Raw genomic sequence first — 27,577 nt, forward strand, 5'->3', positions numbered from 1 at the left:
TAAGACTCTTTAATTAGGAGCGTGTGTTCAACTAGCAGGCAAGCAACTACCGGCAAGTCTCTGAAGGAAAAAATTTAATCCGTTGTGCTAAAGTTCACACCAAATGTGTAAATGGAAGCAATTTCGCGGTCCCGCTTTGATTTCAGTTAAAAAGCGAAAATATTGTTACACGTGAACGAGATATTAACACAACATAGCATCACTACTCTTACGTTTAATTGCTGACGGCGTCGCTAAAATGCAAGGTTGAAGGGTAACTTCCTGCCTTACGGTACCTGACGTATCTCAGCGGTCACGTAGTATTTGCGCAGCATGATTCGTTCATTATATTTCCAATTTTTGTTTTGACGCAGCGACTTAATTGTAATTGTTTTTGTCTTCATTCTTCTTCATAGTTAACATGCAAAACCAGCCTAAGTTTACAGTCAAGCCTGTACAACGGCTGGACAGCAAATGGCTTGCCAGGGACCTTCAGGTGAAGCTGCATTTCATTCAGCCCTTTTTTTTTTCCTGTTCACTTTACAAAATATTGTACAGACTCATGTATAGCATTTCTCTCTCCTTCGTATTATGTGCAGTGCATCTTCTCCTATGAAGGACTGGCACAGTCCTGGAATGAGCTAGTCAAAGATGGTGAGCTGCAGGCAGTCACCAACGATGCACTGTCACAAGGACGAGGTAAGGACATTTTTTTTTTTCTTTTGCCAGCCATAGAATGCACTTCTAGAGTGATCACTCTCTCAAAATTCTGCTTGGCATCTATGGCTAAGTATATGCACGGAGAAGCTGGAAAATTATGAAAGTTGAAGATTGCGACATATGCAAGTGCACATGGCTTATAAATATTATAAATTTTATTTGTCAACTACTCTGCTATCAAGATTTACATATGTTTAACATCAGACCCTTTGTGTTGAAGTCTGTAGCTTAGGGCACTCGGGGGGCCTCCCTACACAGGTGGTAACTCTTTTACCACCTGTGTAATTGGTTGATGACGACGACGATGTTTATTGGCGTCCCCTTTGAAACAGTGCGCGGACACATTGTCAACTAGCCTGCCTGATGTAATCTGGCTTTACTACTACTATTGCTATCCAGCTTTTTGCCTATCTAATCTTGATCTTAGCTTTCATATTTTAAAACCTCTCTCACTACATTGCGCACCATATATGCCTACTATGATTCCGGCTCTATCAATCTCTTCGCAGCTTTTTTTCCACCAATACTCTAATCATATCTTGCTTAGTTATCTCGACTGCTGACCAGTTAATCATTTACCAGTTAAGCTTTAAAAATATCAGCGGGTGCTTTCTGCGTGTGAGCAGCGACACGGTACAATTGTGCTTTCACTTGTGTTCATATGGGAGTTCTGCTTAAATTTCGCAGGCAGTGAAAGAGCTTAAATACAGTAGTTAAATGACATGAAGAGTGAGAGCATGACGTAAACTGTGCTTTGTGAGCACGTTGTCTCTGCTCAGGCTGTGATTCCACTATGCAAACGTTATGGTTGTGTCAGCGACATGGCCTCCAAGGCTGCATCATCTTGGAGGCCACGATAATAGATCCGCTGAGTAGTAGTGCTATCTACGAGTAGCTATGAGCAGATGATGGCTGCCAGGCGAATGACTTCTGGTCACGGTGCTTTCGAGTAAAACCTCAGACAGTTCCTGACAGCTGGATCACGTGACTGATGTGCCCTTCTGTTGGGGCTGGTCAGACAGGAATCCATGGCTGGTTTGTGGACAGTCTGGGATTGCATAATCAAAGAAGCCCACTGTGATTTGCACATCCTCAGAAACTTTCCTGAGTTTATTTACCTGTTTAGCTATTTGCTTCGTTACCCCCCCCTCGTCCCTCCTGCAGTATGTCAGTTACTCCTCCATTTTCACCACAAGGTGCCACTCCTTCATTGTGCCCCACACGTGTCTCACTTGGCCTTTGCCATGACTTCCTTAACCTGTTTCCCCAGAAGCGCACTCATTTACACTCGCTCGTCTGCACCTACTTTCTCCCTTATCACCGTTTCCGTCTTGCGCATATTCGAAAACCAACAAAGGCAAATTGTCAATATTTCTCCTCCTTGCCCTTGGAATTTCTGCATGAAGCTACAATACCCTCTCCTCGTTCCCTGCCCTTCGCTTTGTTGTCAGTTTCTGCTTTCACCACCTCAGTAGTAGTACCCTTGCGGCTATTACTGATGTGTCCTTCACTGCTTATTGACATGGTGGTGTTGGTTTTTTGCCCATTTCCCACTTCGGCACTAGCTTTCATTGCAGTGCTATAATCAAGTTGTGCACCATACCTTTGTGGAATAGTGGCCTTCAACTCTTGTTCTACTTTGGCTAGCTTATCTTCAACAACCTTCCTCTGCTTCTGCTCATTGCTGAGTTCACTTTCTAGCTTCATAACCCACTTCCCTAGCTTATCTTTCTCCTACTCTAGATGGTCCAGCCGTGAGCCTAGCACACACATCCTACAGAAAAAATCCTGGCCCTTTGCCTCACTTACCAACTCAAACCATGTTTCATCCTAAGGTTAGAGACATATGCATTCCATACAAAGCATGCTAAGGCTCCTCCTTCAAGCCATTATCTTTTACTAAAGCCTTTGTGAAAAATAACGCTACTTGAGAGAAAAAAAAAATTAATTCCTTATCTATGCCTAACAAAAGGGAGAAAATCCTAAAAGTGTAAACAAAAATATTCTACACTATTTGTGTAATGTAAATCATCAAAGAACTGAATGTACAAAAAAGAAGGCAAAAACTTATCGCTTAGGCGCGCTGCTCCTGCTACGCTGAGAATCCACTCTACTGAGACTGCATGACCGCTTCCTCTGGCTTCACTAAAGAGAGTAAAGACTGCCTCTGACATGACCTAACTGATGGTAGCATACTTTCTCTTATTCCTTCTCTTTAATATTTATCTTATTGGGACAGAATTTTAATTCTGATTAGAACAGCCTGTTATACTTGGATGGCACAGGAAGAGCTAAAGGCCGAGCGTAATTGTGGTTCCACATACTTAACTCACAGCGGTTGAGGAGGCTAGGCATAGCGCAGTGGCAGGTAAATAAGTGTGTGGGGGCTGTTTTTAAGCTGTGCCTGTTCAGTTGCCGTTGGGTCTTTTGTTCATGTGCATTGCATGAGGCTTCATATTTTTATTGACAGGATCCTACATGGTTCATTGTAAGGTTCATAACAGTGCAACACCACACACAAACAAAATTAAGCTTAAAACGATGACACGGCACTATGTCGTCGTTTCTTACCTTTCTTTTGTCCGTGTCTTGTGTTGCGCTGTTACGAACCTTACATTGAATTCTAACCAACTGGCCCAACTTGCCGTCTTGATCCTGTATTGTTCTTGGCCATGGAAATTAGTATTACATTAGTACTGCACTTTAATTAGTATTACAGCAAGGGAACGATCTTGCTCATTGCTGTAGCCTGCATAAACGTGTTCTGGCTTTACTTTCACTCTCTGAAGTTGGGTATACGGAGGTATGAGCTCTTACTCGGAAGCTCTGTGTTGTTGTTTTTTACCTTTCTTTTGTCCATGTCTTGTGTTGCGCTGTTACAAACCTTACAATGAATCCTAACCAACTGGTCCAACATACCATCTTGATCCTGCATTGTTCTTGGCCATGGAAATTATTACTACATTAGTACTACATATTCATTTGCATTACAGCAAGGGAACAATCTTGCTCACTGCCGTAACCTGTGTAAATGTGTTTGAGCTTTACTTTCACTCTCTTAAGTTGGGTATATGGACCTATGAGCTCTTACTCAGCAAGATAAGAGTAAACGCACACCATTTATAGGAACCCGTATCAAATCCATTGACTTTCACTTTTCACCTCCTCATTGGATATTTTTGATTACAACCTTATAAAGGGACACTCAAGATGAGCTTCTAAGTCTAGCTAGACTGGCATGTGTCACTTGCAGAGCAGTAAATGATTTACTGAGTGCAGAGGGTTTGTATATCTGATAATGGTAGATGGTGTAATCACCTTTTTCATTTCCAAGGCAACTTCTTGTAAAACAGTGGCTATTGTTGGCCAAGGTTATTTTATTGTAGATTCATAAAAAATTCAATTTTTCAGTGAAGAGCTGAAAACACACAGCACCAAACCTTCAGACTGAAGGCCATCAGTAGTGAAATTTCGTCTCTGTTTGGAGAGTTGCCCTTCTTTTTTTTCTGCTTCGTATTGAGGTGAAGCTTCATGATGAGCTTTATTTACTATTTTTATTTATTTCCCTCATAAAGCATCATCATTAATGTAAGGATTGAAGAGAAGTTGAAGCAGAAGAAATAGTGGCATTAATCTGTGTGAATTCAGCTGTTGGCTCTTGCTCAGAGTGGATATTTCCTATATTTACTTCCATTTTCTTTTTTCCTGTTTCCATGCTGTAGAACGAGCTGCGTGGTGTACTTGTGGACCACAGACTGGCAGCCTCGGCTGTCCGTGCCCCTCATGCATTCCACCAGTTGAGAGGGAGGCCTCCGATCAGGAGAAAAGCTGTGTGGTCACGTCCAAGTCACTTATCGATGTCTGGGCATGGGGCCCTCAACCATGTAAGCGCTGTGTTTTTGCTTTTGCAGTTGAATTCTTCATGCATGTGTATCAAAAAAGGCGATTGTGAATGTTTTTCGGCATAAATTATCTAAGAAAAAAAAGATGCTGAGGCCCCTGCTGTTAGTCTGCAGTTCATTTGATGAGCCAGGTCGCAGACCTGAAAGCGTTAGTCGTCACACTTGAATATGATCGTGGCCAACAGCTGGGCATCTTGACCACTGTTGAGCCTATGTTTACAGGACATTCATAACAGCTTGAGGCCAGGAGAGTGCATTTACAGTAGGGAATCAGGATGTGATGATGTACGCATAGGTTTTCGTGGTGCTAGGGCTTAGTGCAGCCAAGAGCACCTGTGCAAAAGTTGCATGTCTGCATGTGATTATATATTAACCAAGGAAAGGATAAGGCCGGTGGACAGTTCTCTGCTACTGCCTCTTTCCATGAGAACTTCTTATCGCATTCGTTTCCTGTGGACCTGTGCCCAATCCCACGTATACAAATGTGTACTCTTCCTCTAACATCAAGGTTGGCTTTCTAACAATATTCTGTCACCTAGTTCTTAGCTGCCACATTTTGAAGGGCGAAAGTTTAACGGAAGAAAATCTCATTATATTAAGAGCTTGAGAAAATGAGCTCAAGCTGGAGATAACAGCGAAGAGAGAGAAAAAAAAAAAATAAAGAATGCGTCACATTAATGTGAACACAATAATTTTTAACTATGAGAGGTTTAATTTGCTTTTCTTATGAACTTGCCTTACATTTTAATGGGCATTAAAGCCTACACACCCATTTTTGCCGTCCAATTTCAGTGTGAGAGTGGTTGCCACTGCCAGGCATTTAACATGCAGCCAGGAGAAAATCGCAAATTATTTCTGAGATATGCCACCTCACACCGCTATTGGTATACCACAAGTGCCACTAAAGAGTGTAGATATTTTGAGTTTTCTTACATTTGAAATTCTAGCATCAACACATTTACTTTATTATGTCACTGTGTTTGAATGATTATAAACCTATTTCCTGAATATAAATTGTCTTAAGCTGCTTTATTGTTAATCACCAGGCAGCTTTTATAGATCATCATCTTTTTTGTCCTGATCATGAAAGCGCTTCTATTTATTAATAATCTCAACCAAATGTGATGTCTGGGATTGATCACTGTTCAACACAGTGTGAGTGGCAAAAAAAGAATGTTTGCCCTCACGTGCCTCTCTCGCTGTATTTAACCTATGCTGTCTGCACTGCAATAAATTTGGTGTATTGTTTTATATAGCCTGTCAACATAAAAGTTATAAACTCATTCTTAGCATAAGCTTTCGGTTTCATCCATTGTCCTTTGTTATGCATGAGTGTTACACAAGACAATAACCTTAATTTGCTGGAAGTGCATAGGAGCTGAATTGCGTCAAAGTTTACCTGGGACCATGAGATGCTAAATAGAATTTTTACCATCATTCAAATGTTTTCGTACCTAGCAGTGGGTGTCATATTGAGGTTCACTTTGTAACAGAGGTATCCTAACAAGATTGTAACGTGTAACATATGCAGTCAGTGAATTGTCATCATCATCAATTGAATGCGGTTTGTTTACTGAAGGCTGTTGCTTGTAATGAAATTTGCTTGCTTCTTTTTATTCCTTTTTCTGGCTGCAATAATTGATGTGGCCTACATAAACCATCATCCTCTGGACTTTGACAGCATGGAAATATGTTATAAACAAATGAATAGAAGCCTTCTTCAATTTATGGCTTCTATTACAGCTCTTGACCAACTGAGAGCATGCCTCAAGACCTTGGTATGTGAGCAGCATCAGCTCAACTGGGAGGCAGCTGCATCTACACTATCTTCAGTGAGACTGAAGCAGCAAATTGCCGTGGCCACTCGGTACTACACTGCATTGGTGCGCCACCGAAAGACCCTGCTGCCCGTTGAATCTTCGGCTTCCCATGTCATTTCTCAGAGCCCTGACATTCGCAGGTTGGTCTCAGATCTTGTTTATGGCTTTTGCTTGCATAGCTTATGCAGCGCTGCTGTTCTTGCATGATAAAATTTCTTTTTCATTTTGGTACTATCCTTAATGGAGCAGCACCAGACATACCAGGAGAGAAGATTGAGCTAGTTTGTACGATCGTAAAGCCAGAAAAGAAGCATGAAAAGTAGAGAACAAGAAGCGTAAAGAAGCACACACAAGCTTTGACTAACAACTTCACCTTGTTTACGCACATGTGTATATCTGTGCACCACTGTGTAAACAAATTACAGGTTGAACAGCACAGGCACAGTATCATGTTGAGTTGTTCAAGCTGACAAAGTAAGATGGATTATGTTACACTTCTTCAGTGCACTATGTACTGCCATATTTTTTATTAGTAAGGTAATTAGATGATACGCTGCAATGTCCTTCTCTCAATGATAAAATTTGTCCTGCTTCAGCAATCAGCTCCTAGATCTCATTTAATTCTTTCGTTTAGTATCTTTGTACTGTATCCTTTGTAATGCATCTTTAAGGGCCTTCTTACTGCCTTGTGTTCATTGTATACTTATGTTCCTTTAACCTCCCATTAAGGTGGCAACAACTTTTGTTGCAAAACTGGAAATCCTAGTGAGAGCGGCAGCTGGAAGTTGTTACCATAATTTTTCTGGGAACATTGTAAGTTATAAAAGCATACAAAGCAGTAAATTTTGATAAAAACATAAGGGTAGGCTATTTTGTATGGAAGGACCAACGGTCATGGGAAACTAGGGAGCTTTAGTTCAAAAGCTTGCTTTTTCATTAAACTTGGAAGTAAACTATCTTGCACGCTGGCATTACTTGTTACAAAAGTGATTAACTGTCTTACTGAAAAGCAATATTTTTTGGGAGGTCTGCCAGATATAAATATCTTGGCAGTGAGGTAAGCAATAATGTCATTTCCTTGCAGTGGCACAGCCTGAGTCTTCAACAGATGAATGAGATATTTTATAGTCTGAGGTCCTGTTAGCCTTTTAAGGAACTGTTAGTTTTGTTAAATATCCTCAGATGTAAACTCGGATGTTGTTTTCTACATCTATTCACTGTATTCTACCCATATTCACTGCGTGACAGATAACTGTTTGTCTATGAAGGTGACCCATCGCTTTCCAAGAGAATGGGAATGCATTTAAGGGTGGCACAAGACAGATGGATTGATGAGATGAGGAAGCTTTGCAGACATAAGATGTGGTTGGCTGACACAGGTCTGAGGTAATCGAAAATTACTGGGAGAACCCTTAAATCCTGCAATGCACTTTAAACAGGCTGGCACTGGGGCTGCTATTGCTGCTGCTGATTATGACTCGGTGTTTTACGTCGTTCATGCAGGACCAAGCTACCATCGGAACAACCAATGCAAGCATTGGCTCGTGTGGGCTCCCGAGCTGCTCTCAGCTTCGCCTTTGCTTTCTTAAAGAGGGCTTGGCGCTCTGGAGAAGACTCTGAGCTCTGTGGGGAGCTGCTGCGGGAGTCACTAGAAGCCTTGCGAGCTATGCCTGAGGCCACCCTTTTCCACCAGGAGGCGGTCTCCTCTGTTTGGCTTGAAGTGGTTGAGCGTGCCGACAAATTCCTGCGCTCTGTAGTGCTTGGGTATGGCATTCAAATTTGAATTTAACCGATCTTCACCCCCTTTTTTTTGTGCATGTATAGTGCAGTGTTTCTCAGTCTTAAAGGCATTGTAGAGCCATTTGTACCATTCGAAGTAACAGAAAATCCAGGAACAGTTGACAGTGTTCTAGATGGGATACAGCTGCAAGACGATCAGTGCAGTCACCAAATATATGAATAATTAAATGTGCATAACGAGCTGCGCATGGGTAATAAAAATGTTAAATCGTGACACCTAGTTAGTGAGTCCATTAATGTACATTTTGCCAAATTTGTACGTATTGATGAATTACAGCACACACTTCACCAAATATGACTGATAAGAGACAGCTGAGAGATCTTTCATTTGTGTTCTGACATCAGCAAATCTGAGCTTGCTTGCACCACTAGGGCATTTATCAGACAGGCATGCTGTTATTTAGTCCCCCTAATAATCTTATTTATATTGTTTTATTCATATTGTTTTATATTTTTATATATTATTTATATTTATATGGGTATAACACATTGAAGTGGATAACAGTCAACGTGAAAATTGCGGTGGTACAAAACGCCGTTCTGGAGGATGAACCACCATAACAACTGTCTGTAGGCGCAGATTCAACTCGCTCAATGAGGGTCCGCAAAGTGATGTCACGGCATTGCTCATTGACCATGGCCAAAAGTTGGCAGACAGAGAGAACGCAGGCGTAAGCGTCCATGTCGTCAACGTTGGATGTGTCTACGGGGTAATGGGACAAGCAGTCAGCATCAGTGTGCTGGCCCCCTGATTTGCAGACCACCGAATAGAAATGCCCCTGCAGCTACAGAGCCCACCTCTCAAGCCTCCCTGAGGGGTCTTTAAAGGACGAAAGCCAATAGAGAGCATGATGGTCGGTGACAATACAAAAGGACTGGCTATATAGGTAGGGAGAGAATTTTGCAACCACCCAGACAAGAGCCAGACACTGTCTCTCGGTAATGGAGTGGTTTCGCTCTGAAGGAGGCAAGGGGTGGCTGGCATATGCAATAACCCAGTCATGACCACGCTGAACTTATGCCAAGATTGCATCGATTCTGTGGCCACTTGCTTTGGTGTGCAGCTGAGAAGGGGCTGAAACATGGCCAAGGACAGGTGGGATGGTGAGTAAAGTCATGAGACAAGAGAAAGCGGCAGCTTGGGAGGAGCCTCGTGAAAAAGGCACACCTTTCTTTAAGAGGTCTGTGAGAGGCCATGCTATGGTGGCAAAATCTTTAACAAAGCAGCGGAAATAAGAGCAAAGTCCTATGAAGCTGCGGACATTTATAGCTGAGTGCAGCACAGGAAAGCCTTTGATGGCGCGAATTTTTCCCAGGTCAGGTCGGATTCCAGAAATGTCAACCAGATGTCCAAATACGGTTATCTGACGGTGGCCAAAATGGCATTTTTTGGAGTTGAGCTGCAGGCCAGCCTTGTGAAAAATACCAAGAATGGTTGAGAGTTGCTCAATGTGTGTGCCGAACGTAGGTGAGAACACTCTAACGTCATTTAGCTAGCAAAGAGAAGTCCATTTAAACCCTTGAAGTAAAGAGTCCATCATGTGCTCAAAGGTGGCCGGAGCACTACATAAGCCAAAGGGCATAACCTTAAATTGATGAAGCCTGTCCAGTGTTGTAAAGGCTGTCTTTTCCCGATCAAGATCATCCACAGCAATTTGCCATTACCCAGACCGAAGGTCGATGGACGAAAAGTACTGGGCACTATAGAGACAATCAAGGGCGTCATCTATTTGGGGTAGTGGATAGACATCCTTCTTTGTGATGCAATTGAGGTGCAGACAGTCAACACAGAATTGCCGTGTGCCCTCTTTCTTTTTCAATAACATGACAGGTGATTCCCAGGGACTTGGTGATGGCTCAACAATATCTTTTGTTAGCATCTTGTCCACTTCTGCCTTGATGACTTGGCACCCCAGCGCTGAAACTCGGAAGGGTCGTCGATGTATTGGCTGAGCACCTCCGACGTGGATACGGTTTTGACAAGAGATGTCTAGCCCAAGGGATGGCCATTCAGCTCAAAAATGTGTCTATAAAAATACAGTAAGTTATGGAGAGCTTCAGCGTCGCCAGGCAAGACGTCCGGGGCATTAATTTTTGCAATGTCCTTGTTAGAACAACTGGCAGACTTGCAAGGCTCACAGGAGTCGTCGATGGCAAAAGTCTCGATGCAGTGATATTGTAAAGCACTGATCATGGCCAGGGATATTCCCGTTGGTAGCACTCGCTTTGTGAAGCCAAAATTCACCACAGGAAGGCAAGTGCGGTTGTTGGTGGCAGTTAATGTGGTATGAGGGACGGTGACATTGCGCGTTAGAACAACTGCAGTAACTGGTGCAGCGATGTAATCAACATCTGTAACTGGCGGCGAAGGTGACAGTTCGATGTACGTCAGGACCTGCGGTGCCACATGAACAAAATCAGTCAGACTAAGACAAATCTTGGGTGGAGCAGGAGGATTAGAGAGGAGAGGCAGGTCAAGGCGGGCAGTACTTGCGGAACAATCGTTGAGCATAGAATGATCAAAGAGAAAGTCTAGGCTAAGTATCAGGTCATGGGGGCAGTGGGGAAGCACGGTGAAAAGGACGACAGTATGGCGACCAGCAATGCTTACATGGGCGGTACATATTCTCACTACGGCAACCATTCTGCTGTCGGCGACGGGTACGACCCAAGTGATGGCAGGTGTGCGAACTTTTTTTAGATGATGGCGAAAGTGAACGCTCGTAATGGAGATGTGTGCACTGGTATTGATCAGTGCTATTACAGGTGTGCTATCTACTTGAATATCTAGGAGGTTGTGCCTTGTTAACGGCGTCAGTGGAGGATTTTGCGGCAAATCGGACAGTGCAGCACCACATCGAGGTGCCTCATCATCTAATGGAGGGATACCAAAAGGCGTTTCGGGGCATAGGCATCCAACGACTGCAGCAGTGATGGGAAACGTGACCAATTCGGCTGTAGCAGAAACAGATCGGTTTGTCGGTGTGCGTCATTCGGATAAATTCCATAACGGGAAGGAAAGAGCAGGCTGCGGTAGAGCGTGGTCATAGGAGGAGTCATACTGGCGTCAGGGTGATTAACAGAACAAGCTGTGGGAAAGCCCAGGTTAGTGACTTCCTGGTGAACCACGGACTGGATCGAGGATATTGTTGTGGCGGAGTTGTCCCAGGGCGTCTGCTGGGGCAAAGCAGAGAACGCAACTTCAAGTTCGTGACGCACAATGCCAGTCACATTGTCGCATGAGGGTGACGGGCTGTCTTGGTTGATGCAAGAGGATGTCACGGCGGTATTCGGCAGGTAAAAAAATCGATTGGCGACATGTCAGTTCTTCGCTAACTCGAAGCGGCGGCATTCCTTTATGATGGTGTCGACAGTAGAAATGTTGTTAAAAGCCAGGAGATTAAATGCGTCATCTGCAATGCCTTCGAGGATATGTCCTACTTTGTGGGGCTCTGCCATAGGCGTGTCGATTTTGTGACAGAGAGCAAGGACATATTGAATATAGGAGACATATGACTTTCCGCTGAGTCCCTTGTTTCCCGCAAAACTGTTGGTGGTGGACGCTTCAGTCATGGGATCACATGCCAATCTTGTGCACTGCGCAGGGACATCAATGTTGGTGTGGGGCAACACTCACGTGGCTGCAGCCAGGTGCCTGTGCCTGACCAGCAGCTGGCACTGTCACTGCTGCTGGAGCTGTGCATTCAGCAGGGCACCCTGGGTCGGCTGCTCAGCGGTGTCCTCTTGCTCTTGCAGCTGTGGGACAGTGGGAAGTACGAGCTGGACAACAGGTGAGTGCTGAGGGTAGTGAACAATTTTAGTGTCACAGACAACTTAATGAGTTGGTATGGTGATATATTTTAGTTCAAAAAGACAGAAAATACTGAAAGTGGGATATGATGGCTAGCACTTGTGTCATGGTGCCCCTCTTGTATTTTTCATTTCATTGCACTAAAACACTTAAGAGGAAGCTTTAGCTCAGGTGCTCCTATCTAAATACATGTAAAATGAGAATTCGTTTTTCTCGGCAACCACTCACCAAATTTCACAAGGTTTGTTGCATTGATGAGTTATTGATGAGCATTGATGAGTGACTGTTGGTTTCGAATTTTCGAGTTAGGTCGTCAATTTTTTATTAAAAATTGGCAAAAATAGAAAATTTTCAGAAACCGTAACTATCATGTTTACAACTCTGTAACTCAACAACGAGAAATGATAATACAATTTTGTGAATTGAATCTAACAGTACATCTAAAGCGGACAAAATTGATATGTTACACATGAAAATACAAAAAATTAGTAATACGGAAATACAGCTTTTGCAGAACCCTTGTAACCAACGTAACAAATTCACATAAGATGTAAAATGACATATCAAATTTGTCCACTTTGAATGATCTAATAGACGCTGTTTACAGAACCCAGAACCACGATATCTATTCTTGATGCAGAGCTATGAATTTGTAAACTTCATGCTTCTATTTTTTTCAAACGGTCGAATATTTGAAAATTCTTTTAAGAAAAATCAGGACATAAATCGAAATTTCGCTTCAAACAGTCGCTAGAATTTAACTTTCTCTCTGAAATGCAACGAACTTCATTAAAATGGGCCCAAGGGTTATCTCAGAAAAACGTTTTTGCATTTTACATGCATTTGAATAGGCCGCGTCAGAGTTGGGCCCGAGCTAAAGCTTCCTCTTAGCATTTAAACATTTGAAATCTTAGGTTGTGGTACTGCAGGCTTCAGGCAGTGTGTATATCCAGGGACCAGTCTAGAACTTTGTTTGACAATCTTTTGGGTTGGCAGGCTGTAACCAGGGAGTGAGGCATATAAAGAAAACACTGACACAGAGTAATATTAGTATAAGAATGTAACAATTTGTTTATGTTATCGTATGTGACTCAGTATTGTAAATATTTGAAACCTATTATGCCAAGTGCGTTTAATAAGGCAAGCAAGGAGGGATCATTTCTTTGGTGGGTTGCACGGCACAAAACATTGTCTCATCAGAAAAATCCAGCCTCTGAGCTGCTGGCTGCAAGCCCCTTTTCTAGAACAACCATCTTCGAGTATATGATTTTTAAAAGTCAACTTGACTAATGAGCTTTGTGGTTACACGTACTTACAGCAAAGTGGGTTTTAATACCACATACATGCTGTAATGATGCCGAGGATTACTAGTTAATGAAAAAGCCGTGCCTTCTTCCCATCAAGAGTAACAAAATGGATGCCTGCAGGAGCTTCTGCATGTATCTACTGGTAGACTCCTGACAAACACACTTGCCATAAGCTATGCATTAGTGCTAAATAAAGTCATTGTGGGGCTGCATGAATTCTTACCACATGGCAGCATGTCTACATTTGCTGTTATCTAAGTACACTTCTGTGTACTTTAGCTACCGTATTTACTCGAACCAAGGCCGGACCCGATTCTGAGCCTGCCCCAATTCTAAGCTGGCTCCGATTCTAAGCCGGCCTCAATTCTAAGCCGGCCCTCGAATGTCCGAAGCCAGAAAAATTAAAAAGCTTACTTTGAATGTAAGCCGAACAAAAAAGTGAGGACAGCGTTCACAAAATGAAAACAGCATTTATTTAATATGAACATGCCGAGATCATTCCACGTCATGATTGCTGCTAGCCTCGTAAGCTGAGACCATACGTACATTTGTGGACGCACGCAAGCTCGCATCTACGCACCTTGCGCCTGCTGTGTTTCAGGAGGTATGGTGGTTTTCATCCACAAATATGCATGACAGCACGCGCTCACTGGGCTCATTCACAGACGCCTTGAAAGACGCCACGTTGTACTTTGTTATTGACAGTGTTTCAAAATGCTTCGATAGCTATAAAAATAATTGTTATATTTTTAGAGCTGTTACGTCAGCACAAAAAGGAAAGATTGAGCACTTTCTTGCATGATATAAATCTGCTTCACTGAGAGTTGAATGTACTGCAGCGTAGCCAGGTGCACCGACGCGAGGCATCCCAAGTGCACGATAACAGAGAGCAGTGTTAACTGAGATCACGTTACGTTTTGACGCATACAAGCTGTGCTGCACTGTCTATGCATGCGTGGGCACGTTGTCGCTAGCTTGCATGCATCCACAAGCCTACGTGTGGTGCGGGCTGTACGCTTGCGGATGCGCGCAAACTTGTGTCTGTGCGCCCACGCATGCATAGACAGTGCGGCACGGCGCATACCCCTCTAAACGCGCCGCGATCTTGGTGAGCAGATCCTCTGTTATCGCACGCTTATCTTCCTTATCACTGTCATTTCCTTGTTGCAGCAAACGCAAAAAGCGCCTCCCATTGCCGCCTCCCCCAACGACGGATGATATTCTCATCGATGCTGAAGTCCCGCCTGGCTTCAACTTTTGGCAATGCCTCTGCAGCTAGCACAACTTTTCGTTTGTGCCATTGCCTGTTTAGTGCCATTACGATAACGCCATGCTGCATGCCGATATGACACAGATCAAAATGGCGACGTCGCTTGTGTACTTCACTTTCAATTGGCTAGTAGCGGCTGCGATACCGACTTTTCTAGATCATGCTAGCTATGCACCATATCAACCACTTTCAATTGCAAACTGGCACGTTTTTCAAAAATCCTCAAATCTAAGCCAACCCTAGAGTTTGGTATATGATTGTATGAAAAAAAAAAAAAAGCTAACAGCCTAGATTCGAACAAATACGGTAATTGCTGGGTTGATTGTACTGGAGAAATCAGTGCTGTCAACTCTCAGCATTATTTTGTGTGTGTGTGCTTTGCTGTCAGCTTCAAATGTAACGAACTTGTTGCTTGATAAGCAGGCTTACAGTCACCTGGATCCATTTTTCACACGATGTGCAAATGGGATCAGCATTTCATTAAAAAGCAACACCTAGCTGAGTTTTGGTTATGTTTACCTTTAATATTTTGCTTGTTTCCTTTCAGGACTGTTTCCCATGGCACCTGTGTGCCCCTGGTGACACTATTGCAGCGATTTCAAAGCATTAGCTGCTCTAGGCCAAAGCAGATGGAGAAGCGTTCATATGAAAATGTAAGTTGCTCAAGCTCTCTATGTTTGTCACTGGCGCCATCAGCCTGCTTGTTCCCCTCCACAATATCTCTGTGAAGTGATTTACAATAAAAACTCTCACATGGCAGGAAGCCTTTCTTCTTCTGAAGTTGATCACATCACATTGGCTTCTCATTACACTCAAGATCCGAGGTATTTAATGGTTTATTTCATATACCAAGCGGTGGCTTCACTTTTGAAATGTTTTGAAGTGATGTCACCTGTTGACAATCATCATTAGGAGCTAAAATGGAGCCTTTTGACCCCTGCACACCTTGCTCCTTCATAGCCATCTGAGGGCAGTGGAAGTGACAATGAAGGAATGTGTTGTGTAGTGCTGACAAAGTTACACAAAATAAAGACTCATTGTACACATCATGCAAATCTGTCTTAAATTTTTCTTTGCCACATTAGGTTTACACAAATTTGGTTTTTCTTTCCTAGTTTCAAAAAAAAAAATGGCTGTGGCTTAGGTAAGGTTAAGCCCAGGATGCGAAGCATACTAGCCTTTATTTTAGTTGTTGAACCACTGTTTAGCCTGGTGAACTGCTGTTGCTTGGCTATATTTGGTTCGGCTAGACGAAGAAACAACTCATGCATTACTTCTTCGCCTTCAAGAGTGGAACGCGACAGCGTTCCCGTCGACCCGCCAAGGGGTGTAAGACAATGGGCTACAGGGCAGCGACTACGCGCCCCGCATTGGACGCGGTGAGCGTCGAGCAAAGCAGCGTTCGGCGCGGCAACGAAATGTGCGCCTGAGCAAGAGACGCACGCCTTAGAAACAGCGCGTTTCTAAGGCAACACCGCATTCACTAGAGGCGCTTTTGTACCGCTTTGAAGCGTTGTACTCGTGGCTCAGTGGTAGCGTCTCCGTCCCACACTCCGGAGACCCTGGTTCGATTCCCACCCAGCCCGTCTTGCAAGAGTTGAGCCAAAGCCACTTCTCCTCTGTCGTGACGTCACGGTGTCACGTGATTTCATGGTCACCGCCGCGCCTGAGGAGCTGGGTTGAGCCCTCGTAATATGCTTCGCATAAAATTACCTCTTATTAAGTATGGGCGCATATTATATGCGGGTGCTTACATTAAATATAATCTTTATGGGATTCTAAAGCATCCCGGACTTTAACATGCTCATAATTTTATTACAGGGAAAACAAAGTAACTTGCTTCCAATTTTCACAAGTGGAATAGGATAAAACCTACAGAATTTACCTCCACAACTTTTTTTGCGACTCTTTATTTCTGCCAGTGGACCATTACATGTTATCCCTCATGTAGTCCATTGCATCTGATATTCTGCAATTCTTGAACTACTCTGCAACTCTCAAGAATGGGATTGTGGCCCACACCTCAACTAACAACTTTTCACCAGTTCATCATGTGATCCCTGCAACTCTCCATAATGTAGAAAATGTGTTGTGGCTTTGCTGCCACCATCTTAGCACATAAAGTAATGTTCCTTTCAAGTGGACTTTTTTTTAATTATGGGGGAAGGAAAGTAATGAATATGATGTGTCATCATGAGCTTTACAATGAAACCAAGGGGAAAATTGTTTTGTTACCATCTTGTGATGACAGTGGCAATGACACTAGCTCTGGTGGTAGGCTGTTTCCAGTGCTGCAAACACACTTTTTGTGTCATATCCAATTTTAATGCTCAGGCACTTGTCAGACATTTTCTCGGGGAAAATAAGTGCACGTCAAAATATGATAAATATAGTACTCTCACTCACCACTGTCGTATGCTTCATAGGGCCAGTGTGTGAGAGTGGTAGCAAATTTGTCCGCCAAGTGCCGGCTTATTTAATTTTTTGTGCATGGTTGTTGTTGAGCGCTGGGAATATTGTTGTTGTGCGCTCTGAAAATACTAGCTGTATTTAGCCACATTTCCCGTGGTAGAATAATTTCTTGGCTTTCTGAGTGCCGCTTTGTTGCTGAGTCTAAAAAAATAAAATTTTGATTGTTGTCACAGCAGCCATTCTGATTACATTGTGGTACATGACACCTTACAGAGTTGACGACATGGCACTAGTTTTTTGGACATGAATATTTGGCAGGGGTAGCAGCAGAGACATTTGTTAATCTGTCTCACTACATTGGCATTTTCCAGGGCGACATTCCTTTGGTGAACCCTACAGAGTGCTTCCTCAGCCTCCTGACATTGCCTGATGATGACTCGCTCTCAGTTGACCTCCAGCAGTGTGCTGTGGTCATTATGTGCCACCTGGACAGGCTTGCTAGTCCCTATTTGCCTCAAGTTGCTCGCCTGAGTCCTGTGAGTTATACTTTCCTTGCTTTGGAATGCTGTAAAACCATTTGTTAAAAGGGAAAAAAAAGTTTAACAAACTTGTTCATTGCAAAAGCATAACTGAGGAGCTGCACTGAAGTCCACAAGATTGAATGAAAGTGCAGCATTAATTGAAGCAGTAATCAGAAGAGTCTTGTGGCATCCTTACAAGCATCATTTTGATGTGCTGCTACTGAGAATTCATTATTGCTGTCACTCTGGGGGCATGAGTGCAATGAACAATTTGTGAGCAACTTGGAAGAGATATAACAAGTTCTCAATTGCTCCTAATTTCAGAAATTCAGTGGTAGTCCCAGTCAGGAAGTGCTTGCAATCAGCTGGCTTTCCTGGGATGCTTCCGAGCCAGTGGCACTTGGTGAACTGTCAGAGCTCTCAGTCAGGCAGATCTGCTGCCTGAGCTCAGGCCTCGTCATTCTGAGTAGCCTGGGAAGAGTGTTCGTCCTGCATCAAGAGGAGTCTGTGAGTTACTTAGAATATTTTACAACTGTTTAATTCCACATTTTCTTCTTTTCTCATACTGGACTGGCCTTTATAAAAATTGCTGTAAAGAGCAAGATGCTTCATCCATCTTGTCATGTTGTCTGTTGCAGCTATCGCTATCATATTTACCATCAACATCTTTTCTTGGCAGGAGTCGGCACAAGAAGAGACTACTATAATTGTTTTCGTTTAGTAATTGATCTCAGGCTCACAATGCTTTACCTGTCGCGCTGTTATTGGGCTGTTATTGCACCATTGTTGTTTTCGTCGTTGTGCCATAGTCATCATCCTCATTGTTGTGGTTATCGTAATTGTCCTTATCATTGTCATCAGGCTAGATATTGCTGGTTTTGGTGAAGGCTTTTCTTTGAGTGACAATTTTTCTTTGTGCCTGCCATTAGAAGCTATATCCCCTTAATTGCATTGTCCTTGCTTCTGTTCTTTGGTGATGCCAAATCTCATAGCTTCCTGCTTTGACATGACTGAATGAGATGGCATAAAGACATAGCACTGTTTTCAAGTAGCATGGCTGATCAGTTTCGCAGGATCAGCATTTGGAACTATTTAGAATAAAAACGGGAACAGCGCAACACAGGATGAGCGAGTAAAGAGCACAGGACAGAGTGCTGACTAGCAACCAAATGTTTTATTTGCAGATGAAACAACCAGCCCCATTGAACATACTGCTAACATTCATTTGGAACTAGCGGACAGAAGTCTGTCGGCATTTTTTGTTTCTTTGCAAATTGCAGAATTGTCATTGCAGCATTACATGCTAACACAGCAGATTACACATACCATTTGTGCTATGAATTGTTAGCTTTTGATCTTGGCACAAGGTGCTGCACTGAACACTCCTTGTCATCTTGCCAATCATAGAAGAGTCTGTTGTGCGCCTCAGTCCGACCTCTGCTGCAAATTTCTTAACATGTATTACTTTGAGTTAGCATAAAAGTTATCTCTGGAAAGTTATACCGTATACACTCACCTAAGAGCCACACACGTTTAATAGCTGCACCCCAACTTCACAGCCCAAAATTAAAAGAACAAACACGCCTCAATTCGAGCTAGTCAATGCTATCTTTGGACATTATTGTGAAAAAATTTAAAGTCACAGGCATATCTACTGTCATGGATGTCACGAAGGACTACTGTATCAGTGAGTGTGTTGTCACACTAACCTGAAACATTGTAGACTATTGTTATAATGAAAGTAGATTACAAAAGTGACGTTGCCAGTGTGGTGGTTGATGTATGCAACATTTTCGTCTTTGTGGGTAACTGCCTCACAGGCACAGGGGTCACTTAGGCTAACTTGATTGTGTATCAAACTAAATGTCTGTAGCATATCAGGACTTACAGGTGGTGAAATAGTGTGTGGCACATATTCTTGTATATTATTTCAGGTTTTAGTACAACTTTTAATTGATGCTTTCTGCAGTGCTCTTAAACAAAATAAGATACACTTTATAGCTTCGTAGCATATGCTGATCTTTGAATTTGTTCAAATAAGAAATATCTAAAGCCACTCCTGAAGATTGAAATTCTTGCTTGACTAAGGAAAGAGCTAAACAACTTTTGCTACATAAATTTTGTTTTGCTACTGTGTCGTCACAGAAAAGCAATGATGCAACATATTGATGGTGTACAGCACTAATTATTTGCATGACTGTAGAATAATGGTTGAGTTTGGCGCCTTTATTAACAAAGTGTGTCTTGCATGTCTACAGGAACTGCACATGATAGAGGGTTTTGGCAGCCAAGGAGTAGTGTCCATTGCTAGTCACCTACAAGCAGACCATTTCCTGGCTCTCAACCCAGATGGTGATGTCTTCAGCTGCAGTAATGTCATCTCTCTCCTACAAGATGATGAAACGTGAGTTCCTGCCCATCAATTTCTAGGTGCTTAACAACTGCTAACCTTGAAAACTGTCAAAACCTGGAATTGTCATGAGAATTTGTAGCACCTGGTAAAATTGTGGAATTGCCTAGGAGCATGGGGGGGGGGGGGGGAAGGGACATGGAGGGACCATCTTGCGTTTCATCAGAAACGAGATAGAAATTAGTATTCTTGGCACCCTTAACTGGAAACGACACTAGCTGAGAATGTCCATCTTAAAGTACTTAAAGTCTTAAAGTCGTTGTGAGCACGTGGCAGTAAGCTAGGCAAAGTGGAAGTACTTCCTAATTACCGTGGTGGCGGACGCCATAGAGCGAAGTCAAACATTTTTTTTTTACTCTAGCCGAGGGGTGGTAGCACAGTAAGAATTTTGGGGGAGAAATTATGGAAGGTTGCAGCACAGCTGGAGTAATGTAAACTAACCACACCCATTTGGAATTTTTTCCCACAACCATATATGTGCAGCGGTGGAAGTAATAATAGGACAGACCCTCAAAGGGTTCAAAAAATGTAGGAGTTTCGCCTGAAATGCAAAGCATCGATTGTGGTAGAAAATTAGCAGAAAGTTATATGAAGTAAGGATTGTAGCTTTACCGGCCGCATAAATTTGCTAATGTTTTACTAACTAAATTAACAAGCGTGGTGTCAATACACACAAGTAAACATGAACACATCACGCTCAATGAGCGCGGACACTTGCTGCAAAACTCTGGATGCTGGTGTTAGCAAGTGCGGCGGCAGCAGTGAGCGAACTGACCTTCGTGCTGTCTATCACTTCAATGCAAGCATGACGTGAACACAGCGCACACAAAGGTACGAGCAGTGTGCAAATCCCTTTTAAGATACAACGTGTGCGACTGCGTGGCAGCTGTGCAAAGTACTTGTGGGCATAGTCGAAGCCACCTCCACTCCCTCCCACGCTGCCTCTCCGCTTTCCTCCATATATGGCCTGTGAGATTGATCTGCGAACGTCAGTACCCCTTGCTCCCGGTCGTGAAATGTGCAGTTGCTGCTGGAGTGCAAAGCCGCCTTCCCTCTTTCCATCCCCCCACAGACTTTCGTGCGATAGAAGACTGTGTGTTTGCTCTCCACTTTCTCCTTTGCGCCCACCAGATTGAGCCACAATTCATGGCTTCCCTCATGTGCTTTAACCTTCACATACAGCATAAGATGTGGGCGATGGTGTTATTGCCCTTGGACTTCATACGGAACATCACGGCAGCAGCAACACCTATGGCAAAAATGCACGTGGTGTGTCCATATAATTGCTGTCTCAATAAATGTACCATTGCGCTTTGCCATCTTTACCTTCTGACTGCTATATGTTACTCCGCTAGGTCCAAAGGAGCACCAGTCATTGTCCGTGTGCTCAGTGGCAAAGGAGTCAAAGGGGTGTCATGCGGCAGCAAGCATTGTGCTGCTTTTACCAACAATGGACAGCTGTACGTTTGGGGAAGAGGATGCCGTCCCTGTCAAGACAGTGGTAAATTACTTTTGGTCCTTGGTTTGCATCACCAATATTCAGAAATGGGGCCCTGGTCATTATATTATCTTCAACACCGTTTCTCTTGTCTGCAAACCTTTCACCCTCTGTTGAATTTATTACTATTTTCCTCTCGCTTGATGATTAGTGAAAGTGGAAAGTTGTTTTGATGTTCGATAGAGTCGCATAATGAGAGCACTTGCTTATTAAATTTGCAGTGTAGCCACAGAACTATAGATCAGCCAAGTGGCTCAAAGAGGTGTAGCTCAAAGTCAGAAAGTAATGCTGCATAGGTTGCACAAAAGACAAAAACACTAATAGGATAGACACTGTCACATAAGGACTTGGGCAGTGCTGCCTTTGATTGTTTCCAGCTAGACCTAACACAGGCCTTAATTGGGGTAACCCAATGTGTACTGAACTATGTTCATTTGTATGTGTCAACAAACGCACCAAGCGCATGTCCAGAGTTAGTGGAAGCATTTGTCTTTTTATTGTTTCATAGCTTTTGCCTAATTCTTCCCTGGGCTCCACCATCGCATCTACTGATGCACAAGAAGTTGCAGACGTATTCATAAATTATGAGCAGTGTTTTTGTTGTTTGATTCCTTCCAAGTTTTTGTAAAATTAGGTGGCAAGTTGATGGCCTGAAGTTTCTTTTTCTGCTGTTAAGAACGTGCTTATTCTTTTATATATTTTTTTTCCAGCAGGGACTAGCAGTGACAGTGAAAGCATACCTATCAAGGTAACTTCCCTGCGAGGACACAGAGTTGTGGATGTGTCCTGTGGATGTGGAGAGTATGGCGGAGGTGAAATACTCATCGTCACTGATGCCGGTATGACTTCACTCAAGTAGTGATGTGTATAATTCTTGTAAAAAGTTAAGGCACTGATAATGTTTGAATTTATCTTCCTTTGTCCTATCTACTTTTGCTGTTTGGACTGGTTGCATGGTCAGAAACATCCTAGATGCTACATTTCGTTGGCCTTGTTCAAGATGACTCAAATTCAGTAGGTAGAATAATAAAGTGCCAAAATAATAGAGTGTGGAATTGATATGATATTGAAACCTGAAGGGTTCGAACTGGCAGATGCTTTTTTCTGTTTGGTGTTTTAAATCTGCATTGAATAGGTTGTAGATAAATACAACCACAAATTTTTGGTTTTACCTCGTGAAATCCTTGCCTTGTACAGAGCAGGTGTCACTGGATGCCAACATGTGCTACACTAATAAATATTTCAGCACAGAGCTCAGCTGAGTGATTTTCTGTGGTCTGTTTGTATTATTATTGTTATTATTATTCTCTATGTAACTAGATATTCTGTGTTGCGTGTGTAATTGCACAATCACCACTGTTCAATCTCTGCTGAATTTTGCAGATCAGTGCGTGCGTTAGGTTAGATCTGTTATAAAGCAGTTGTGCGATCTGGGCTTGACTTCTATGCAATTGTTTCATACACGAACACCACATAACATGTGCTCAGCTGTACTTACTATTAGTGTGGACACCTACTAACACTCTAGAAATATTCACAAAGTAATTTATTTATCCTATCTGTGGTGGATCCCGGCCACGGCGGCCGCATTTCGATGGGGGTGAAATGCGAAAACACCCATGTGCTTAGATTTAGGTGCACGTTAAAGAACCCCAGGTGGTCCAAATTTCCGGAGTCCTCCACTACGGTGTGCCTCATAATCAGAAAGTGGTTTTGGCACGTAAAACCCCAAATATTATTATTATTATTATCTGTGGTGGTGTTTTCTTGTTGTTTCCTTGTCTAAAAAAAGTATGGTATGATATTGGTTTGATGCTTTCAAGTAAGTAGAACAATTGGTGACCAGAGGGAATGTGTTTGTATGCAGGCTTGGTGTTCTCATATGGGCACAGTGATGGCAGCAAACCAGCCACAAGCCTAGGTGAACCACAAGGCTGCCTGCGACTGGTGGATGGATTACACGGTGTGGACGTGACACGCATCTTCTGTGGGGCCCATTTCAGTATGGCTCTGTCTCGTTCCTGTATGCTGTATATCTGGTGAGTGAAATCTGTCAATGAACACAAGCAGTAGTATTAGGTCATAGCATGTAGTAATGACACTTCATTTTTCCTAAGAGGCGGCTTGATCACTGAGTGATCAATTGCAGTGTACAGACCACCTTGTTATGGTCACATAGTCGAAATGTCATTGCTCAGTGCATTGTTGGTACTTGTCAAAAAAATCGGCAGACTGCAACGTCTCTCTGATTTCCATAACTAATTGCTGCGAACAGCAATTATGTGTGCCCTCCCTGGACACATTAGGGAATGCAATGTAGACATTTGGGGAATCCCTCCCCTAACCTTTTTCATGCCATTCAGGAAGGTCTTGAATCAGACTGTGAAAGCTTGTAGGTCTGCATGAGGAGCACCATACAAGGAGCACTAAACAAGTTCTTGGATCGCAGAGCTTAAATTTCCATGTTTCGTGTCTATACTGTTTCATACATAACAGGCAATGCTATGAAGGCTAGAGAGTCTCCTCCCGCTGTTTGCATCTGCAACCAAAAAGTAGTGGATCATATAGGAAAGAAAGACATAAGGTATGCTCAATGAAATTCAATGTAAAATTAGGTCCTGTACTTTTAAATGAAATAAGTATTTACCTGAAAGGCTTTGGAGATCTAAACTGTATATTTAACACCAAACAAGCAGAGTAACATGTTTGTGCTACCAACAATTAAGACATAGTACATCACCTACAGAAGTGCAAACATAAACAAGTAATGTGTGATTTTATGTAAACTTGTTTCTAGAAGTTGCACTTCTAATATATGTAGTTACATATAATAAAATACATTGCAGAACAAGAAAGTCTGCATTGCAAAATGTTGCGGAGTGAGACTTCTATGGCTGCACTACTTTGTAGCTTTTGCAGTGTTACCTGCCATGTATAAAACGGTGCATAGTTAGATCATGATACCTCTTCATTAGACCTTGAGTGGATGCTATTGCTTTAGATTTCAAGAGAACATAAAAAATGTTCAGTGGCGATTAAGCTGTAAATGCGAGAGAAACGCATTAGGCATTGCGTCGCACCTCTTTCAGGTCCCGGATCCATGATTTAAACTGCATTCACTACATAGCAAAGTGTTGTTCAGGAGCTCACTTGGAAAATAGCGAGGAGCGAAGTGCAACTAACGGTGGACCAGAGCAGGCCGCCATCAGTTGCACTATAGATATGTATGTGTTTGTGTGTGTGTGCATGTGTGTGTACCCACACCGTGTGACCTACCTCTGCCTCATGACTGGCTTCCCACACTTCACACACATGCACTTTTTATACTTTGACACTCCTAATGCTGACTCATTAAAAAGTAAAGTTGTTTAATGGGCACACTGCATTTTCCTTTACAGGGACAGCAACAAACAGCAGGATTCTGCCACTCGCCTTAAAGTTGTGGGTGGACTGGAAGGACGCACAATCATGGACGTGGCAATCGGAACTTCTCACTGCGCAGCGGTCACGCAGGAAGGCCAAGTGTTCATGTGGAACAGCAGTGAATGGACGTCATCCAGCTGTGCTCCCGTGCCCAATATGAAGCCATTCCCTCTCTGTCTACATGCAGGAAATGTTGCTGGCATAGCTTGCAGTGACACCCAGGTGCATTGCGCAAAAATTTTGATGCCTCTTTCTGCTTGTTTTAAACATGTGCCTATTTATATTGCTTAATATAAAACTTTGGTCAAGGGCAAAATATGCTTTCTAAAGCATATTGCATTATGTGGCTTCCGTATGGAAAGTGAAGCAAATTCTCACCTACACTTAGTGATGAGGTTTGTATGTACGGGCCCCATTGTATCATTTCCGGGACTTCACTGCTATAAATCTTCTGAAGCATGAAAAGTTTACATAAAGCCTTCCTGTGTTTCAACTGTAATGCCATCATCAGTATACTTTTGGACTGCTGTTCTGCTTATTGTTGGGCAGCCTAGGAAGACTAGTCAACTTCTAGTACACTGGTGTGGCCAATCAGCATCCATTTCACTTTCGTGTTATCTTCAGTTTATTGTCTTCTTCAAATCCTATCTATTTGTATTATGTCAGTGAAAATTTGTCTGTATTTGTTTATATTCTTTTTCAAATTGGTGTGCTATTACAATAGAACCTTGTTAACTTGAACTCCAAGGGGGCACTGGAATTTTATTTGAATACAACAGAGTTTGAACTAAGGAGAGCCTCTTAAAATGTAACGGCCGATCAATTGTGCAGTACAACATGCAAAACCAAAACCATCACTGGGCTCACACTAAAAAAATCTTTCCTCCAGCAGCACGATATGACATGTGCCGGAAGAAGCCTAGATTCTGTATGAAGTCCAAGTGCAATAACATAGTGCCTCAAGCATGCCGTTTGCTGTGAGTGTGAGGAAAAATATGCAATGGTGAGCCAAGAAGGATTGGTGCCTTGATGTGCATCATCTTCCTGCGTGCACCAGTGTTGGAGATGACGTGAGCAAGCAGGTGCTAGGAAAGGGGGTGTAGGTGTGTGCACGGTAATGTGATAAGGCACGTGATAGGGTACTCCTTGCTGCTCCTTTTAAGCCAGATGGGAAAGGAGGGCACATGCCACTTTGCTTGCTCTTGTTCAGGATCAGCTCCCAGCGCAACTTTCCTTATCATTTTTATGGCGTGCAACATTATGGCAGCTACCAGCGCATCAAACATTCACCTTTGGCTTGGGTTTGTCAGAAAAGCAGTTCATGGGAACAAGAAATTTTGTTCAAAATAACCATTGCACCTACTCAAATACAGTCTATGCTCGTTACAACAGACCCGGGTACAACTGACTTTCGGATATAACAGACCATATTTCAACCTCAGTTTGCTCTACCTAGTTTATTAATGCAATGAAGTTCGCTTTTAACAAACCGCGCTACAATGGACTATTGGTTACAGTGGATGAAATTAGCTGCAATTTTTGTCAAAATTAGGTGTATAAAACATACTTTTGCCGTGTCGACATGGGCTGGCAACTGACTTGAAAGGGTCAGCTGACAATTCCAGCTTAATATCACGGGCGGAAGGGAGGAAGGAGGCATAGAAGCGCGCCGTCTTCTTTTGCACACAAGGCACTAGTTGGGCGGGCTTGTTGGCTATAAGACTGCCATGCAGCTTTTGTGAATAGATTGGCGCTGATTTGGCACCAAACCATTACTTTAGTCACCAACACCAGACAAAGCAGTGCCGATTAGGCCTAATTGCTTAGGCAGTGTGTCTTTGATGAAAACACACTGCAGGCTAGTGTGGTAACGGCCCCAAGTCATCGTGGAATGCTTGCCACTAATAGGTTCACATGGGTTACTCATCAGTGATTGGTCGCAAGATCACGCATACGCATTAATTTGACAGCTGTTGAAGTGGCATTCATCTCCGCGTATGCAACACGATCTGTGTACCTTTCAGCAGCTAATTGGCCCGATCTTCACACATGCTTTCACACTTCACGTGCTGCTTTTGCTGCCGTTGCCTCTGTCTGCATCATGCTATCATTTCAATCGGTCCTGTTGACTTGCACAATAACCTGTACCAACAAAGGTGGCCCTGGCCAACGCGACACCATTCTACCAGTTGTGGCGTTCAGGCACTATATGTGTGATCCCCGCATCAGGCCGACATTGGGTAGCGCATGCAGTTGGGCAGAGTGTCAAAAACAACGAAGTGAGGCACTCACGCAAGGCTCTCACTTGCGTGGCATTGAGCATGCTGGACTTCATGGTGCACACATCTCTAAACCACTTACAGTGAAATCTCGGTATAACTTACTTCAGGGGACTGCGGTAAATTGTTCGTTATTCTGAAAGATCGTTAGATTGAAAGCCCCAGAATTAACCATCCCACAGATCAGCACATCTGTTCATAAGTTGCTACCATATGACCCTTCCACGAAAACATTGCTATCGGCTCTCAGCATGCGCTCTTGCTATTTTCCATAGATTCCGCTGCCACACATCACCAAAGTACTATATAATAAGAGTGACGTGCACAAAACAGGTGCTGAGAAAACTACCTACAAAAAGGTAGCTCCCTGTCGTCTCCAAAGTACAATGTTTCTTGTTTTTTGTTTGTTTTTCACATTTCTTGTC

The 27,577-nt window shown here is 43.0% G+C and overlaps 1 protein-coding gene across 4 annotated transcripts in view; it reads left to right on the forward strand.

Annotated features, from left to right (window-relative positions):
• The window catches only part of HERC2 (E3 ubiquitin-protein ligase HERC2), a 157,611-nt gene that overhangs the window by 369 nt on the left and 129,665 nt on the right, over nt 1-27,577 (forward strand). For 3 of the 4 annotated variants that reach the window (XM_065446812.1, XM_065446814.1, XM_065446815.1), the window contains exons 2-15: nt 396-475; nt 579-678; nt 4,422-4,583; nt 6,345-6,561; nt 7,925-8,185; nt 11,827-12,012; nt 15,157-15,262; nt 17,393-17,557; nt 17,867-18,049; nt 19,801-19,946; nt 21,308-21,453; nt 22,161-22,289; nt 23,318-23,489; nt 24,849-25,095. In XM_065446812.1, coding sequence (XP_065302884.1) covers nt 396-475; nt 579-678; nt 4,422-4,583; nt 6,345-6,561; nt 7,925-8,185; nt 11,827-12,012; nt 15,157-15,262; nt 17,393-17,557; nt 17,867-18,049; nt 19,801-19,946; nt 21,308-21,453; nt 22,161-22,289; nt 23,318-23,489; nt 24,849-25,095 — 2,300 coding nt within the window. The remainder of the gene's footprint in view (nt 1-395; nt 476-578; nt 679-4,421; nt 4,584-6,344; nt 6,562-7,924; nt 8,186-11,826; nt 12,013-15,156; nt 15,263-17,392; nt 17,558-17,866; nt 18,050-19,800; nt 19,947-21,307; nt 21,454-22,160; nt 22,290-23,317; nt 23,490-24,848; nt 25,096-27,577) is intronic. The other variant, XM_065446813.1, reaches the window with a different exon arrangement.

Source organism: Dermacentor albipictus, chromosome 3 (assembly GCF_038994185.2).
Source record: "Dermacentor albipictus isolate Rhodes 1998 colony chromosome 3, USDA_Dalb.pri_finalv2, whole genome shotgun sequence".
In the NCBI taxonomy this organism is placed as follows: domain Eukaryota; kingdom Metazoa; phylum Arthropoda; class Arachnida; order Ixodida; family Ixodidae; genus Dermacentor; species Dermacentor albipictus.